Raw genomic sequence first — 19153 nt, 5'->3', positions numbered from 1 at the left:
AACTATAGATTCTGAGCAGCTCTCTTTCATTTGAGTTGTCATCCCTTAACGGTCTATTATAAAGGGAGGAACTTTATGACTTACTGGGACGATCACAAGATTGGAAAAAAGTAGTTCAGGTTCTTTCATTTGCTGGCCTCTTACTAGCTATATGATCTGGGCAAGTCTTGGGTCTTAGTTTCTTTATGAAAATAAAACAGTTTTCAAAATACTTTTTAAGTACATCATTTCATTTGCTCCTCTTGATAACCTTATTAGTGAGGAAGAACAGGTAGATCAAGTTAGATTAGGACTCAGAATTGACCGGTGGGTTTTAGCAATTTGAAAGTAATGGTTGACCCTAACTAAAGCACTTTCTGAACATTTGGAAGGAAGGTAGTAAAAGCCCAAGCAAATCAAGTACATTTAAATGAGACAGAAAGTAGCAGAATTGCAGATATAATGCATTAATGGCTCCCATAAGTTTTGCTATATGGAAAAACAGTGGTGGATAAAACAGGTTACAAGATCAAAAAATTTTTTTTATAACTTACATTTATGTTCACTTGAGAATGATCTAGTAAACAATATTTGATACAGTGGAGGGATTGTGATCTGGTGGATAAGTTGAAGGGTTAGCCTTAGATAACAGCATGAATACTTGATCCCCAGTAATAAGAGACAGTAGACGGTAGAGTGTATGGGCAAGTGGATGTGTACATGTAAGCATTTGGGAGTTCTAATTTTTTCCATTTTCTCAGTGAAATAGAGAACAGAGCCATCAGTGCATTTTATAAAGTATGCATTGAGTTCTGGTAGTGAGTCAGGAATTGGGGACAGTATGTATGAAGAGAATAGAGTGGAACTGACAGAATCATCAGTCTTTGGGAACCTCAGTAATAAAGGCATTTTAGTGGTGGGTGATCGGGATCATTTGGGAACTTCCTGGAGTAGGTAAGTGGGCATATAATTAGGCAGAAGTTTCATCAATTCTTATTCCACCAGTTTCTTTTGCAAAAAAAAAAAAAAGCATGGGAGAAGATTAAAGGAAGGGAATGTGGATGTAGTGTAGAGGAGAAAAGTTGTAGGATATTTTCTCTGTTCTTAGTGGAGTGGGCTTTGGTTAATATAGAACAGGATGTCAGCCTCAGCACTTTAAAGATTTTGTGACCGATGTTGGAGATGGAAGTCTCCTGTGTGTTGCAGGATGTTTAGCAGCATTCCTGGCTTCTCCCCATCAGATACCAGCAGCACCCACCTCCACTTTACTGGGACAACTAAAAATTATCTAGATATTGGCAAATACCCGCTGGATGGCAAAATTACCCCTGGTTAGAACCACTGGTATAGACATTAAGAATATGGGCTCTTTAAGCCGAATTGCTTGGTTCAAATCCTGACTCCAACAATTAACGAGTTGAAAGACCCTCAGCAAGTTTACTTAGGTTCTCCTTGCTTTCACATGGTGAAAGTAACGGTAACCTACCTCATAGCATTTTGAAGATTGAGTTAGTTAATGCATGCAAAACATTTAAAAGTCACTAACACACAGTGAGCACTCAGTAAGTGTTCATTTTTATTATCTGGTGAGAGCCAAGGATGTAAGGGTGAAGTTATGCTTTGAATATAGTGCTTTTGGTTAGTAGCCATTAAGGATAAGGATTCTGAGCAGTGTTTGAGGCTTATGTGAATTTGGAGTTCATATTTCTACTGAAACAACTGCTTCTGTGCGTTCGTCTTTTGACTGCTTTCTCTTGTGACAAAGTGTGGATCAAACAAACAATTGGAATGCTCCAGGCTTTAAAACTGGTAAATAAGGAAGCTGAGGTTTTGAGACTGATTTTGATACTTGGGACTGCTAATATTATTCAGGCATGAGATTGGTCATGCAGCCCAGAGGAGACAAGCAGTGAGTCTTACTGGTTGCTGAGATGGCCTAAGGAAAAGAAGGGAATGGTTTTTTGATAAGGTTGCAGGACAGGATTGGTGAGACAAGAAAAAGGAAGACAAATCAGTTAAGCTTAAAGCAGGATGTTTTTTTGGTAGTCAGAAGCACCAGAAAATGCAGGGTTTAGGTGTGGTCCTGAATGTAGGCTGCTAGAGCAAAATAGTTTTATAGTTGATGAAACGATGATAAATTTAGCATATTGGATTGTTTCATTAATTTGGATGTTAAGCCCTTTTGGATATTAGGCTCAGTTGGGCATCATCCCATTAACCAAAAGGTCGCTGGTTCTGTTCCTGGTCAGGGTACATGCCTGGGTTGTAGGCCAGGTCCCCGGTTGGAGTGTGTGCGAGGCAACCGATTGATGTTTCTCTGAAATATTGATGTTTCTCTTCCTGTCTTTCTCCTTCCTTTCCCCTCTCTAAAAATAGATAAGAAAAATCTTTTAAAAATAATTTTGATGTTAAAATTTTCCATATGATGTCAAGAATAATTAACTAAGTGGTAGATAATGGTTTGGTGATTGTATTCACTGAATTTGGGAAAACAGGTGGGGGTTAGACCAATACTTGAATGAAGTGACGATGTGACTAGAATGGCTTTTCTTAATACGAACTTCAGAAAGGGGGGAGACGATAAAATTACGTGATGACTAGTCCTGCTACAGTAAATTGGGAACTCAGGAAGATACCTAATCTGTCCACTTCCCAGCATTGAAGAGATTTTAAGAGAAGGTTTGAGGAAAAGTTAAAGTTACAACTAGAAAATATTTAGTTAATTTAATTTGTTTTTTATCAGGGGAACTTCTCTTGCAATTATGTCGTTTGGAAGATGCAGCTGATGTTTATAGAGGGTTACAAGAGAGAAATCCTGAAAACTGGGCCTATTACAAAGGCTTGGAAAAAGCACTCAAGCCAGGTAGCATTGTTTAAAACTTACTTTTCTGTTTTAATTACTCCTTTTGTTAATATATTATGTTGACCAAAAACTCCGTGTGTTCTTTTTTCCTGTGAAAGAAAAGACACATTTTCATTTTTACCACTAAACTATTGATTTGGTTATTTTGAGTATGTTGGGTATCTCCTGCGTGGTATGTAGCATTGATTGTTAATTAACGTCTTGATTTGATCGCTGTCAACTTTAGCTGGGCCACCCAACTCTGGAACATCATCCAGAGAGAAATCTCCAGCAGCGGTCAGTCAGTCACAGCACCTTCTCCATGCTGCATACCTTGTTTTTGCGCTTCTGTTTTTACCTGTCTTGAAATAGTGAAGCACAATATGCTGAAAATGTCTTCAAAAATTAAAATTGCTACTCGAAAATTCACCAATTTTGATAAGTTTTTCTTTTTTTAAATGCATGCTGATATGACAGCTGTCACAATACAATCTAACAAAATTATTTCGACTGAAGTTAAAGACAACTAAGTACTACTAGAGCCATCGTAGAAAAAAACTAAATGAACTTTTTGGCTAACTCAGTATTTTATTAACTCATTGAAAAGCAGAACTAGAGAAATAGTGGTTAAGAATTGGTTCAGAATCTAAATACACAAATACATTTGAAAACTTCTGTTGAATATGGCAGACAGCATTTTCTGAAACCCTCTTTGACACCACCAGTTCATAGAAATAGAGGAGAAAAAATTTAGGAACAACTTTTAAAATTTCACAAATGTATAGCAACAGCAAAAGCATAAGAGAAGTGTCCCTTGACAGAGATGGAGATGTCTCCCTAAAGGAAAGAAGCAAACATAACTTCTGTGGTCACCTGTGGCCACAGCATAGTGGCCTGCCAGGGGCTCATGCATGTAGCTGAAAGAACAGCGCTTTCCTCTATTGGAAGAGGGACTACCATATTTCGCCGTGTATAATGTGCACTTTTTTGCCCAGATTTTTAGGGGAAAATAAGAATGTGCATTATACATAGGTAGTACTAATTCCATATCTGTACAAATGTTTTTAATTCTTTTATTTATGCTTATATGTTAAAAGTGTAACTCTAGAAAGCAATAATGATATCCCTATTCAAAATTATACCCTGGAATATGATCATCGATCTTGTTTCTAAATATAAATAAATAAAAACTGAATTAAAATGAAGGGTTTTTTTTTCCTGAAAGTTTGGGCAAAAAACGTGGGTGCACATTATGCATAGCAGTGATTATACATGACAAAATACAGTAGCTTTCTGTCACTCAGTAAACCTGGGTCCGGAGTCTCTTCTCCCCTCTCTGCCCCATCCGTCTTCCCCATCACCCTCTCCATTGAACAGTACCCACTTGTGAGGACAAGCCCAGAAACATGTCTACAAAATGGCCTGCCTGTTCCTTAGCCAGGATGTTTCCCTCAAGACTTGTACTGAGCCATTTCTCATCATTGCCATATGCAGGGGAAACTTCATAGCACAATGTCATACCACCCTAGGAACACCAGCACAGAAATGATGCTCACCTATGCTAGCACAAGGAAGAGTAGAGGTAATGGAGAAATCAGAGATGAGGACAAGGAGTCGCAGCCATGGAATCTGAATGGTTATGAGAAAATACCAGGTAGCAGTCTGGAAAAAGAAAGACCTACTTATTGACACAAAAATCTTAGTAGAGTGAATAAAAGAGAGGCCACAGCTGAAGAGAAATTAGTGTAGTGGAAGATTGGTGAACCTAGGAAAGCCTGGAAGTGAGATTAAAAGAGAAAATATAAAAGAAGTTAGGGCGAATGGCAGATGGGACAGATCCAGAAGGTCTGAAGTAAATCGGAGGAAAGGAGCTAGGAAAGCAGAGGCTGAAGACAGCAGTGGACAAGCCGCATATGGGACTGTAATTAAGCCTTTCTCAGAACTCAAGTAAAGGAGTCCTCCGATTTTTACAGGCTCCCTAGAACAGAACAGGATAAAGAAAATTACGCATTTTATATGAGTATAGGCATTTAAAATGTAAAAATATTAGAAGAGAGGGAGTACTCTAAAATGATTATTGATATGTTTAAGTAGATTATAGATAACTTATCTGCAAACTTTCTGTTTAATGGTAGTAACTTCTATATACGTTGAGTGATTTGTAATTTGCTAGAAAAACATAATAGTTACAATCAAATATAGAAAGAATTTTTGTTTTGTCTGCAGCAAATATGTTAGAACGATTAAAAATTTATGAGGAGGCCTGGACTAAATATCCCCGGGGACTGGTGCCAAGAAGACTGCCGTTAAACTTTTTATCTGGTAAGTGAGGGCAATTGTAAGAAAGGGAATGATGGAATGATTTACAATTTTCTTCTTTTTAAATAAATGAGCGTCAATACTGAGATTAAAATACACATTGTTAGGGAGTTGTCTGGGTAAGTGTAAGTCAACAGGATTTTTTTCTTCCAAGGTGAGAAGTTTAAGGAATGTTTGGATAAGTTCTTAAGGATGAACTTCAGCAAAGGTTGTCCGCCAGTCTTCAATACTTTGAGGTCATTATACAAAGATAAAGAGAAGGTAAGAAAGCAAAATATGATTTTTTGACTATCATTTCTTTGCTCACTACCGGGAATAATGGATTCTTGCTTATCTGTGTACATGGTGCACATTTTTTGAATCCGGTATCGGTCTTCCCAGCTTGCAATTTAAATGCTCCTTTGCCTCTTCTTTTTCATCCTCTACTTTCTTTAGCTAAATAACGTATCGTTTATTTGTTTTCTCAGTCTTCTTTGATAAATCAGTATATGTGTGAAAAGTTGGTAAGGTAGTGATTTCGTCAGTATTTTTCTGTAAACCCTGCTCATGGTGAAACTCCAAAATGATTTCTTTTTGTAAATGGTAAGTTTTAGCTTGGCAGCAATGTTTTTCCTTTCTTTGGTAGAAAAAAATTGTGTCACAAGAGTCTATTTGCTATCCTAGCGAGTTAACTTTCTCTTTCAGCTGTATATTACTGTATATATTCAAATGCATGTTAAGAGGGTGTTTTGATCTCAGTTTAGATTATTTTGCCTGCAAGTGCAGTGGCATCAAGACTTGCTGGTTGGGTTTTTTTATAACCTATTATAGTGAAGAATCAGAAAGATGGGACAGATTAAACATGTTGAACACTAACATACGGCACATAAGGTACACTTATTTGCCAGTCCTTTGTTAAATGGCTCAAGGCATGGGCTTTATTGATGACCATTTTGCTTCTTTTTCTTACATAAATCACTTTTATAAAAGGCGGTCTGTTATTTTCAGTTTGGGTAGAGTGAGAAACTTGATTGCAAAACATTCTTAATTGTAGAATTCCTATGTATTTCTATGGTATATATGGTTCTCTCATTGAAATCTAAGTTGGTTAAAAATATGTAATTCATCCCAAGTCTTTCCACAATGTTCAACTTATAGAAAGTTCTTTTTGTTCTTGTTTATTAATTTTACATAACACTGAATTAAATTCTGCAATGATGATAATAAATGCAACTAATTGAAACAGGTTTGAGGGGGAAAAAAACTCTTAGTAAGGATGTAGCTCAATTTGTGGGCACAGAAGAACATGGACGCACCAGAGTAACCTAGCTGTGGGCATTTGGTCCTCACCATTTTCTGAGGTAATGGGGAGAGCTGGTGTCAGTCTGTTGGGTCAGTTAAGTTGAGGTCATTTCAGAGAGCTTCTGTAGTAACAGAAATCCATCATAGGTGGATTAAACAAAGAAGGACATTAGTAAATTAAAAGTATTTGCAGATATGTTAGGGAGCTCTGAACAAGGAGTATAGTCATGACTCAGAGGAGCCAGAACCTGGACAGCCACTCCCCTGGGCCTCGGGAACCCTCTGTGGCTCCCCGGTGGCCTCTCTGATGCTTCCCTGGGTTATGAGATTGAGAGTGGATGCTGTCATCTACTTACAGAATTTCTCTTTCCACATAGTATTTAATTTTTGATTCCTGAAGAGTGAATCCTGAAGGCTATTATTTTCAAGGGTGTCATTTATATAAAGGATGTTATTTTATATGGATTGATTATCTAGTTCAGCTTGATGCTTTGTTTTCTAGCAAGGAAGGGAGTTGCCAGGAAGTTTTTAGAAAGTTATGTCTTAACACACACCTTCAAAAATACAAGGTTTAACCTGCTTTTAAATTTTTATTCCTAGGTTAGGAGATTTATAAAAGTGTCTGTCGATGTTTATTGAGTCCTTTAACAGTAAACAGCACATTTTGCACAGACATATTAACTCTCTCTCTCTATTTTTTTAAGTTAAAGTGTGCTTCTGTATTTGTATTGTAGGTGGCAATCATTGAAGAATTAGTAGTAGGTTATGAAACCTCTCTTAAAAGCTGCCGGTTATTTAACCCCAATGGTAAGTGCTCAATTTTGTTTTAAAAACATCTTGAAATTTTTAATATACCATGAAATTCTTAATTAGAGGATCAGTATTGTTCATTATTTAGGCAGTAAGTTTTGTATATTTACACTTGTTTTCCTTTAAGATAGAGCTGTATCAATTTGAACATTGTGAAAATATTTGGTAAAAAAGAGTAACGGTAGTGTATTTAAAAACATGTTATGTAAAATGTCTATGAAACTAGATGTAATAGCATAATGATTCTCCATTTAACTACCACCCAGCTCCAGTAATTTTTAACTCATAGTCAAACTTAATTTGTTTATATTCTTACCTACTTCTTCTCCGGCAGGGGTGTCCAACTGGCAGCCCACAGGCCACGTGTAGCCCAAGATAGCTATGAGCGTGGCCCAACACAAAATTTACTTAAAACTTTTTTTTTTGCTCATCAGTTTTCATTAATGTTTGTATATTAATGTGTGGCCCAAGACAGCTCTTCTTCACAGTGTCGCCCAGAGACACCAAAAGGTTGTACACACTTATTACTGCTATGTTATTCTGAAGCAAATCCCAAACATTTTATCATTTCATCAGTGAGTATTTTAATATTCAGAAGATTATAATTATAATATCATTACCATACCTGAACATTAATACTTTCTTAATATCAAAGAAAAAGGTCCACATTAATATTTCTTCTTATACACATCATTTTTTAGTTTTGGAGCTTGTTTGAATGAAGATACAGATGAAATCTGTGCTTTGAATTTGGTTGATGTGTCTCTTAATTCTCTTTAATCTGTAGGTTTCCCCTCCATCTTCTCTTCTTCCTGCAACTTCTTTGTTAAAGAATTTAGATTTTTTTACTCTGGCTGGGTGTAGCTCAGTGTATTGAGTGCTGGCCTGTGAACCTAAGGGTTGCTGGTTGGATTCCCTCTCAGGGTACATGCCTGGGTTGCAGGCCAGGCCCCCAATAGGGGACACGTGAGAGGCAGCTACAACATTGATGTTTCTCTCCCTCTCTTTCTCCTTCTCTTCCCCTCTCTCTAAAAATAAACAAAGTCTTTTAAAAAATAATTTAGGCTTTTTTTTTTTAGTTTTTCTACAGTCTAGATCACAGGTGGCAAAAACAAGGCCCCGCAGCTCCACCTTGTTTTATCCGGTCCAGCACTTTATTTCTACCTGGTGGCAGTGCTGAGCTCCTTGCCCCTAATTAAGAAGTAATTACATTTAAGCCCTGGCTGGCGTAGCTCAGTGGATTGAGCGTGGGTCTGCGAACCAAAGGATCGCGGTTTGATCCCCAGTCAGGGCACATGCCTGGGTTGCAGGCCAAGTCCCGGCAGGAGACACACCAGAGGCAACCATACATTGATATTTCTCTCCCTCTCTCTTTCCTTTCCCCTCTAAAGATAAATAAATAAAATACATATTTTAAAAAAAGAAGTAATTACATTTATACAGTACTAAAATTACGTTCGGTCCTGTGAAGGTAGCTGCAAGGCTGATGTCGCCCCAGATGAAAATGAGTTTGACAGCCCTGGTCTAGATTTTGCTGAATGTACCTCCGTGGTATTCCTTAACATGTTATTCCTCTGTTACCTGAATTTATTATAAATTGGTCATTGGTGTATAGTTGTACTGTCTATTAGGATAGGCATTAGCCAAGTGTGGCTATTAAGAAATTGAAAATTTAATTGCTCAGTTGCAATAGCCACATTTTAAATGCTGCTCAGTAGCCATCTGAAGCTGCTTTTACCATATTAGACTGAGCAGATACAGGACATGACCGTCATCACAGAAACTTCTAATGGACGGGTCTGACAGGAGGCTTGATGAAGTTTAAAAAATTGGGGGTTTGCTTTTTGTTTCATTTCAACTGTAAGAGTGGTGTGCAAGATTACTTCACAGGTGGTGGTGTGTTCTTCCATCGGGAGGCATGAGTATTTGTTATGTGTGTTAGCAACTGCTACGAATTACAAGCTGGTGATATTCCATCATTCATTTTTTTTTTACCTTAAAAGAGAACTTTTTCTTTGTTTATTTCTGCCTTTTGTCCCCTGCTGCCTCTGCCTTTTTTTCTTCCCTGTTGTTCTTTACCAGTTTTCAAAAGAATTAATTGGTTTAGTAGCATCCTTCAAAGATGGCTAGTACACATGTTTTAAAGGTATTACAAATTCCTGGATTTAAACATATTTAAAAATCATTGTAGTTTTAAATGATTCCAGCTTTCTTATAAGATGGTAGTAGATGATAGCTTCCTTGCAGTTTGGTATGACAGGATTATTCCAGTTCATCTTGTCCACTGCCCCTAGTGGGCCTGGAATCCGTTGTTTCTCCCGAGGAGCCCTTGTTTCTGACAGTGGGAGAGCCCAGCGTGGGACCTGGGGTGCTCATTGCAGTTGGGTGATCATTGTTTTTAGGTCTCAGATTAATTTTAATAATACTTTTTAAAAGGCGTTACCATGGTTTCATTGGTTAATCATCATAATATTCCTTTGATTATCAGCATTTTCCTACATATTTTACAAATGTGGAAGAGGTTCAATGACATGCCCAAGAATATGCAGCACTTTAGTTGCAGATCTGTCAGATCGGGAGTTGGTGAGTTCCACTCCTATTGTTTGTCCGCTGAGCCGTCCTACTTTGACCAGAAAAATTAAGCAATCTATTGCTTTCTCTGAAAGCCAATAGCAGTTCTGATTTTAGAAATTTGTGTTAAAAAAGCACTTTTTAATGTGTGGGTTGTGTATTTAACTTCCACATTTTCTTATGAGTACATAAAAATTAAATTATGAACTAAAACATAGAATAAGCATTTTTACTATCTTTTTTGGTGTAGTGTTTATTCTACCTCAATTATGAATTGTTGCATATTCAGCATAATATTAAAATATATTAAGAATATTATAATCACCAGAATTTAAAATAACCACATCACAAGTATATTTATGTATGTATTAGCTGGAAACCCAATTAAGCACTTGGGTCTTGTTTTGGTTTTGCTTTTGTTTTTACCTTATATTAATGGACTTTTTTTTCTTTTTCTTTTCTCTCTCATATATAACACCCTGATCAATATACTCTCATAGTTCTAGTACAACTTGTCTTTCCCCACACCTTTCAGTTTCCTTTCAGGTAATTTCTCATATCTTTGACTTCACTTACCTGCCGTATTTACTGTGTAAAGAAAGTTCTTACTAAATGCAAGGCATTGTTTGAGGGGCTATCGTGATACAGAAAAGAAAACATGGTCCCATCCAAAGATCTTATAAATTTAAGGGTAGTTTTATAGCTAAGTACATAAATAACATGGTTCAAACTAGTTTTCTTATTAATAGAGTACCCATTTTGAGGTGGGTACCCTCTTTGTATGTATATATGTATATATAATGACTAATCTCGGTTTCTTTCTTCTTGTACCCGCTTCTCCTACTTTTTAAAGATGATGGAAAAGAAGAACCACCAACTACGTTACTTTGGGTTCAGTACTACTTGGCACAACATTATGACAAAATTGGCCAGCCATCTATCGCTCTGGAATACATAAATACCGCTATTGAAAGTACACCTACATTGATAGAACTCTTTCTTGTGAAAGCCAAAATCTATAAGGTAAATATCTATTCCCTTTTTTAAAATAAGGTAATGAGTCATAAAATTTTTTTCTATGTTTTACAGATTCTGAATGCTATAAGAACAAATACTATTTTATGGCTTATAAACCATGGATTAACAAGTATAGTACATGTCTCATTCTGATTACTTGTACACTTGTTATGGTCATGCTAATTGGATCACTCATATCCATGTATACACATATATGTGGTGATTTATATATGGTTGTTCATGTTATATATTCTCGTATATTTATTGCACACATACATCAGGTTATTTTCTTGATTTTAAGTAGTAAGAGTATAGGTAATCAAAAGTACGTACATTTGCTGTGAGATGTTTTTTTCTGCTAACATCTGAGTATGATCATACAGGTCAGTATCTGGTAATGTTTGTAAAATTAAACTAACGATTCTACTGCGAGTATTACATACTATCTCTTGTGTCCTCAGCTTTTGGGTCTTACATGAGAGTCTCTAATCACGTTTTAGCATCATCTTAAAATAAAGTTGGCTTTTAATGCAAATATAATTTAGTAATAAAAGCTCTTGGGGAAGAGATTATAAACCAATAACTTATTTACCAAAAATAATGAAATTGGGTAATGTTTTAAAAGCACTTTCCAAAGCCAGGTTACATTCACTGGTTTTGTGGCTTTGCCAGATGGACTGGCTAGGTGAAATAGAAGGAGGGTCATTGTGGAATGCCTGCTGATGATCCCAGTCAGTAATGATTCCTCGGTTCCTTTGGGTAGAAATTTGGCCATCTCTCTGCCTTTTGTGATCTTTGCATTGAATTATGTTGTTCTCACTTAAAAGATTTCAATTATTATTTATTCTTTTACTTAACCATTTTTTTTTGAGTATTCACTATGTGCCAGGTACAGTTGTAGGCACTGAGATTTAGAACAGCATATGCTATTGTTAAATCAAGCCTTTACTGTTAGAGAGGCTATATTCTACGTGGCCAGAAAGGTACCAGATCTGTATTATGGCAGAATTTATGCATCTACATTGATGAGGGTCTCAAGCGTCAGAAGAGTACCTTTCTTCCATTTGTGGTTTTAGTCATTTATCAGCAGGTAACTGATTACTGGCATAGCATACTGACTGGTTTGTTTTGTTTTTGTACGCTGGAAGCATGCTGGTAATATTAAAGAAGCTGCAAGGTGGATGGATGAGGCCCAGGCCTTGGACACAGCAGATAGATTTATCAACTCCAAGTGTGCAAAATACATGCTAAAAGCCAATCTGATAAAGGAGGCTGAGGAGATGTGCTCGAAGTTTACAAGGGTTTGTATAGCTAATGTTCTTACTTATGAATAAACAGTTCACACTTGTATACCTTACTTATTTTTCAAAATTTATTTCTGATATTTTTAATGCCAGAATAGGATTTTAATCAAATCACCTTATCAGGAAAAAAGCTCTGAAATCAGTATTAGAATAAAACATTATTCCTTTTTATATGGTTGTACAGTGGATTTTTTAACTCTTAAATGTAAAAATATAAACTTTATATTTATTTACTTTTAGAGAGAGGGGAAGGTTGGGAGGAACATCAGTGTGTAAGAGAGACATTGATTAGTTGCCTCACATGCGCCCCAACTGGGGACCTGGCCCACAACCCAGGCCTGTGCCCTGAATGGGAATCGAACTAGTAACCTTTTGGTTCAGTTCGTAGGCTGGTGTTCAATCCACTGAGCCACACCAGCCAGGGCTGAACTCTGATATACTGGTGGGTGTTCATACCAATTTTTAGAGGTGAAGAAACCTAGTATTAATGGAGTACCTGCTACGTGCTAGTGTTCTGTTTCTTATGTTACTCTCCAACCCCAGTTACATAGGTATTTCGATTAGTTTACTAAAGTGATTACAAATATAATTTCAGTTTCTTTCGCTTATTATTTTCTCTAAGAATGGGTTATAAAACAAAATGATTTCAAAAGAATTCAAATCAGTTGACTCTTTTCCTTAAGTTCAGTGGTAGAATAAAGTATTTGGTAAGAAATGGTCTTGAATATGTGTGATTTGCACGTAGGAAGGAACATCAGCAGTAGAGAACTTGAATGAAATGCAGTGCATGTGGTTCCAGACAGAATGTGCCCAGGCTTATAAGACAATGAATAAATTTGGTGAAGCACTTAAGAAATGTCACGAGATTGAGAGAGTAAGTACCCTGTACATACGAGCTCCTCATTTTATCCTGTTAAATGTTAAAGATTTAGAACAAATCCTTTTTTCTTTTTATAATTCACAGTGATTTTTAAATAGTACTTAACATTTTTCGGTTTTTATCATTGAAATAGAAACTACATTTTCTGCAGACTTCGTCATTGTCTACTCTTCCTGCAAGAATTCATGTAAAGTCTTTATAGAAAGCTTGTATCTTTCTTAGGTTTTCACTGATTTTTTTTTAATGTTTCTTTCAGTTAGCTGCTGTTTCCTTAGTAACACGTGCAAAAGAGTTCATTAAATTGTCCTAGAAATCTGTTAGTTGTAATTTGATTAGTGGTGTCATGTACCTTGATATTTATAAGATAGGACCTTTGAAGCTTTTTTATAATATTTCTGTAGCCTGTGTAATTCTTCATTTTTTTGATAAATTCTTTTTTTAATTCTCTTTACTTTTGATTTGTTTTTGTGTTTTTCCCAGATAATAGTTTATATAATTTCATGCTTGTTTTGTTGTTAAGTAAAGAACTCCAGGGCTTAATTGAATTGTTACTTTCTGGTTGCTTGACCTACTTGCTAATTGATTTCTACATACCAGCATTACCATTGCATAAGATTCAGATTTGTAACATGAGAAAAATCACCAAATACTACATATTATAATACTTTGCAAATCGCCCCAAATATAAAAACAATGTATAATGTGTAAATCCACTGTATTGCTAATAAACACATTGTATATACTAATAAATTATGTTTGATTTCTCTTGATAGCTTTATTTGAGTATGATTAAGGAAGGAATAAATGTATGTTTAAAGTATTGTGTTTTCTTTTCATTTAACAAATAATTCGGTTCCTTGTGATGCCATCTACTGTGCTAGGTGATAGCCAGTTGTATTTACTTACTTGATATGCAAGGTATTTATATTGGGTGATTGTAATTTTTTACTTTATTTTACTAATTTTTTTATGCCTAGGACACAAGTAATTCCAAGGCTTTGATATTTATAGTTTTCTTTGGCATTGCTATACTTAGTATAATAAAAAAGACAATTTTATTAGCATTTTATAGAAATCACTGATGACCAGTTTGACTTTCATACGTACTGTATGAGGAAGATTACCCTTAGATCGTATGTGGACTTACTGAAACTAGAAGATGTACTTCGGCAGCATCCATTCTACTTCAAGGCAGCAAGAATTGCCATAGAAATCTATTTGAAGCTTCATGACAACCCCCTTACAGATGAGAATAAAGAACATGAAGCTGATACAGGTATAATATACAAAGATGTCTTACTGTTTGCTATGGTACGTGTATGTGTAATGTTTTTGTGTGTAGATTTTTCCGGAGTATTTCGTTAAGTACCTTTTGAGATGATAAGTTCATCAGCCCTTCACATCTGTGGGTTTTGCATGTTTGGATTCAACCAACCATGGATTGAAAGTAATGGGGGCCAGATCCCAGAAAGTTTCAAATAGTGAAACGTGAATTTGCCATGGGCCAAGCACTAAACTGAGTCCATGCAAATGAAGTGAAATGTAGTCATGCCCTGCTGTTATCCTGTATGCAAAGACTCTGTTATATAAGGGACTTCAGCATCCTTGGATTTTGGTGTCTGGGGGGATCTTGGAACCAATCCCCTGAGGATACTGAGGGATGACTGTATACATACTTAGAAAATGATGGCAGCCATTTTGTGAATTTCTCTAAGTATCGAAAGAAATGTACCATTTACTGTATACTTTCAAGTTTAGTAAGAATTTAATTCGTAACCAGTCTTTAACTTTTAAGAAGTTCAGTTTCGTGAGTATTATTACATTTAGTAACTGGTTTACCCAATACTATAATTGTCTAGTTCCAGTAGTATAAATTGCTAGCTGTATAATTAATGTTGTCATTCTATGTTAGTGTTGGCTGCCAGTATATCTAGTTATTATTCTTTGTAATAATAATTTATAATTAACCTACTAAAAGATGAATATTGCTTGAACATTAAAAGCCACCTTGGAATTAAGCTAGTAAAATTGCCCAGTGACTTATCTTTCTTTTTTTTTTCTTTTTCTTTTTTTGTAAATCCTCACCCAAGGATATATTTATTGATTTGAGAGAGATCAGTTTGCCTACTGTATGCGTCCCAACTGGGGATTGAACCCACAACCTTTTGGCATATGGGATGACACTTCAGCCCAACTGAGCCAGGGCAAGACTTACCCATTGACCAGTTTTTAACATGCTGTTTTTACAGCAGGGTGTCTGGGTATGTAGGGAGAGATCTTTCTTAGATAATTGTTTGGGAAAGAATCTCAGAATGAAAGGGATCTAAGCGTGTAGAAGGATATGAATTGACTGTATGTCCAAATATTTTGTGACTCATGACAAACATGTTACAGGAGTTGGGGCATAAAAAGTGTGTCTGATTTTTTCTTCAGTCCTAAATTTATTCCTCTTCTATTGTTAGGGTTGGTTGCTTTGTTCATCCTTCCTCCCGCTGAGTATCTTTGGACTTCTTTTGTTGTTGTTATTGTTAATTTGTTATTAAGTGTTACTTCCTGTTAGCCAAGACTAGTTTACAACTCTGTAAGGTCACACATTGAAATCCTTGTACAGATTTCACTTGAATCTGTCACTACCTATTACTTTTTCTTGAAGTAGAAAGAAAATGCCAGTAAGATTCTACAGGACAGTTTTGCGGTTGAAGCTGGGAACTGAAATCCTCTGGCTTTTCTTGTTTACCCTTTTGTTCACACTTCCTGTCTTCCTCTTCTGCCTCATATTATATAAATAATACATAACTAACTCTAAGTATACAGCGTTGAAACAATTCCGAAAAATACTCTGCAAATATGAAAATACCCTTTCACTTTTTTGTTCCCCAAAGGTTATTTATCTTCTTTCTAAAGGTTATCCCTATGGAACGTTCAGTTTCCTTTGTACACAGTTACAGTTTTTAGAGTTTTATCTGTATGTATACTTGATACGCACATTGCAGGGTGGTTCCTTGTAGTTGTTTAGTTTACCTTTATTTTCTTTACTCTAAAGAAAATAAATGGATGATAATATACCCACTGTTGCAACGTATACTTTTTCATTTCATAGTACTGCTCCAAATCTGGATGCAGCTTATTATCATGGTAATCATTCTAGTGGCTATGTAGGAATCTGTGTGGGTTTCTTTTTTCACCTTTACGGTGCTATAGTAAATGTCATTGTACATCATTATGCACTTTTTTATTTAGTGTGGACTATTAGAAGTGGACATTGCTGGGTCAAAGAGAATTTGATGTAGTGCCAGATTGCTTTCCGTAAAAGGTTTATCAGTTTTTATCGCCACCAACACTGTGTTGAGGTTGTCTTTATTTTACTTTCTTGCTAAGAACAAAAATTACTCCTTCTTTACTTTTTTGTTATTTGGGGGGAAATACCTAATTTATAATTTCTAGATAATTAAGAATGGAGCATCTGCATATGTTTTCATGTGACCCTTAGGTTTCTTTTGTGAGCTGGCTGTTCATGTCCTTTGTCTATTTTACTTTCAGCCTCTTGATTTGTACAAGTTCTATACGTGTTCAGGACTCTAGTCCTTGTTTATGTATTGCGAATATTACCTTCTTGTCATCTAGGTCTCACCTATATTTATGGTGGGTATCTTTCATTACATAAAAGGGTTAATTTTCTGAAATAAAAATGTGTTTATTCTTTAATGGCTTCTGGGTCTCCCTTAGAAGGGTTTTTCTACTTAAAATTTTAAAATATATTTAATAAATATCTTCTGTGTTTTCTTAAGATATGTGCTTTGTTATTTTTACATTTGGCCTTTTTAATCATCTAGAATTGGTTTTTGTGTGTGATAGGAGGTGGCAAGTGGCTTTTTTTACCCTCAAATAGACTCCTCAACGCTGTGTCTTAACTAGGTTCTTATATTCCCTTATATGACCAGGGAATGTAAGAACCTAGTGGTTATTTTAAAGTTGAAATGTCAATTTTATCATGGACTAAATGGTGACAAAGGAATGTGTGGGTTGTGGGCATGGTGGTCTGATTTCCAGTTTTTTGAGGTGTTCTACGTGTTCGACCTCAAGGGAGGTTGTTGATGTTTAATGTCAAAGTTTTAATTTACCATTTGGTTATTCATTATTTCACCAACAAATATTTAGTGTTCTCTGTGTGTTTTGGTATGCCGCTAGGCCCTGACAATACAAATAAGACAGGATCTCTTCCACCAGGTTGCTCACAGTCTAAACTGGAAACAGATGTATGTGGCAAGTTTTGTGCCGTGCAAAATATAGGCCAGGAGTGGGGGCAGAAGTGGGTTTAGGGTAGTGAGTGCGTGAAATAGTTTATTCTTCTTTTATTATTTAATAATTATTGTATTGCTTTCCATATGAACCAGTGTAAACCTACTTTTGCCCCATGCTGTATATGAGGCATATTGGTAGTACAGAGTGAAGAGGGAATAACCGTTTGACAAGGTTAGAGACGGCATAAATAGGAGAAAGCATGGTTCAAAGCACGGTTCAAAGCTCATCATATTCCTATAGTAGTGAGTAGGTTGATATTGCTGTAGGAGCTCGTATACTTTTGTGCTCTGCCGTGGTTACAGCACCATGGCTCCGTCTGTTCTCAGACATTTTTTTAACAGGTTTCTGGGCTTTCTATCAAATGTGGAATCATTTAAAGGCTAGGCACACATTGGCATGTGAACACATAATAAAGTATTTTTATGGGAATTTGTATGGGAATATTTGGTAGTAATTGGTCATTACTCATCTGTTCAACATGCTTATAATTTTATTAATTAATAACTTATTGCCTACAGCAAACATGTCTGACAAAGAACTAAAGAAGCTACGTAATAAACAAAGAAGAGCTCAAAAGAAAGCCCAGATAGAAGAAGAGAAAAAAAATGCAGAAAAAGAAAAGCAACAGAGAAATCAGAAGAAGAAGAAGGATGATGATGATGAGGAAATTGGAGGTCCAAAAGAGGAGCTTATCCCCGAAAAACTGGCCAAGGTACTTGAGACTGGTGTTCAGCAGAGCTGAGTATAATTTTGTGACCAGCTCTTGTCATTTTATGTTTTCTTAGTTAACCAGTTTGATTACAGATTTTAAAGTGAAAAATCATTTTAGTTTTAGGCTTTCTTTTTCTTTTTTTAAAATTGCAATGCAGGTTTAAAACTTGAAATAACGATCCTGATCCAGACTAACCTACAATTGGTGTAGTGAAAAGTTTTGGCTTTTGAGTCATTCTGATCTGGGTCGACAGCTCCTACACTTCACTGTGTGTCTTGGACACTGTGTCTAACCTCTCTGATGTTTTTCTCATCTGTAAAATGGGATGAGGAAAAAGTCCCTCCTAGGCAGAGATGTTAGGGCTAGAGAAAATCTATGTGTAAATTAGAAGGTAGTGTCTGTTATAAGTGGTAAAATGTATGTGTTTGTATCTAGGCAAGTTTTTATGTAGACACTCACTTGTTAAAAAGTGAGTTCTGTAAGTGTATCTTTCACTTACCCATGTTGTCAGTTTACAGTATCTCTCTATTGGACTTTACTATTTAATACCTTAAGCTGAGATCAAGAAAAGATATTGTCACATGAAACATACCTAGGCAGTTTCTCTTACGACTCTTGACATCTTCCTACTCCATGTAAAAATAACTGCATAATTTACTATGTTAAAGCAATATAAATAATGACATTGCCTTAGGTTCAGTTTCAGTTTTACTAATAACTAAAAATTCAGAAATCACTGAATGTGTATGACTAAGCAAAATTATAACACCTAACAAATAGAGTTGAAAAACAGTTTTAGAATTACACCAAAAAAGTGGACAGTCCTATCTCATAGCATTATTGCTATTTAAGCACCATAGAGAAATCTAGCTTGGATTTTACAAGGATATATTGACATCTTTTCACAAATAATTGTATATTTTCTAGGAAAAAAAGATACTAGCTTTATTGTTTTGGGAAGTTAATTGGAAAACTATACAGGGAAGTGAGATTAGTAGAGAAAATTGAACTTTCAGGTTTCATGGAGAGTTGCAAAGCTTTTCAGATAACACTGACTTCTGGCTCTTCTGTCTTTATGCCACAGCTTTCTTTGTGACATGCCAGACTCCCTACCACCACTGTCCTTTCCCCATGCT

General features: G+C 35.9%; 1 protein-coding gene across 2 annotated transcripts in view; it reads left to right on the top strand.

Annotated features, from left to right (window-relative positions):
- NAA15 (N-alpha-acetyltransferase 15, NatA auxiliary subunit) overlaps positions 1-19153 on the top strand; it is a 67756-nt gene that overhangs the window by 33162 nt on the left and 15441 nt on the right. For both annotated transcript variants that reach the window (XM_037058497.1, XM_037058496.1), the window contains exons 7-15: positions 2723-2842; positions 5048-5143; positions 5295-5401; positions 7156-7228; positions 10656-10825; positions 11968-12120; positions 12869-12997; positions 14066-14279; positions 17824-18017. In XM_037058497.1, the coding sequence (XP_036914392.1) occupies positions 2723-2842; positions 5048-5143; positions 5295-5401; positions 7156-7228; positions 10656-10825; positions 11968-12120; positions 12869-12997; positions 14066-14279; positions 17824-18017 (1256 nt within the window). The remainder of the gene's footprint in view (positions 1-2722; positions 2843-5047; positions 5144-5294; positions 5402-7155; positions 7229-10655; positions 10826-11967; positions 12121-12868; positions 12998-14065; positions 14280-17823; positions 18018-19153) is intronic.

The sequence above is a fragment of the Sturnira hondurensis genome, unplaced genomic scaffold (assembly GCF_014824575.4).
Source record: "Sturnira hondurensis isolate 20B ecotype Veracruz unplaced genomic scaffold, ASM1482457v3 Scaffold0010128, whole genome shotgun sequence".
NCBI lineage: Eukaryota > Metazoa > Chordata > Mammalia > Chiroptera > Phyllostomidae > Sturnira > Sturnira hondurensis.
This window is presented reverse-complemented; position numbering and strand designations above follow the sequence as displayed.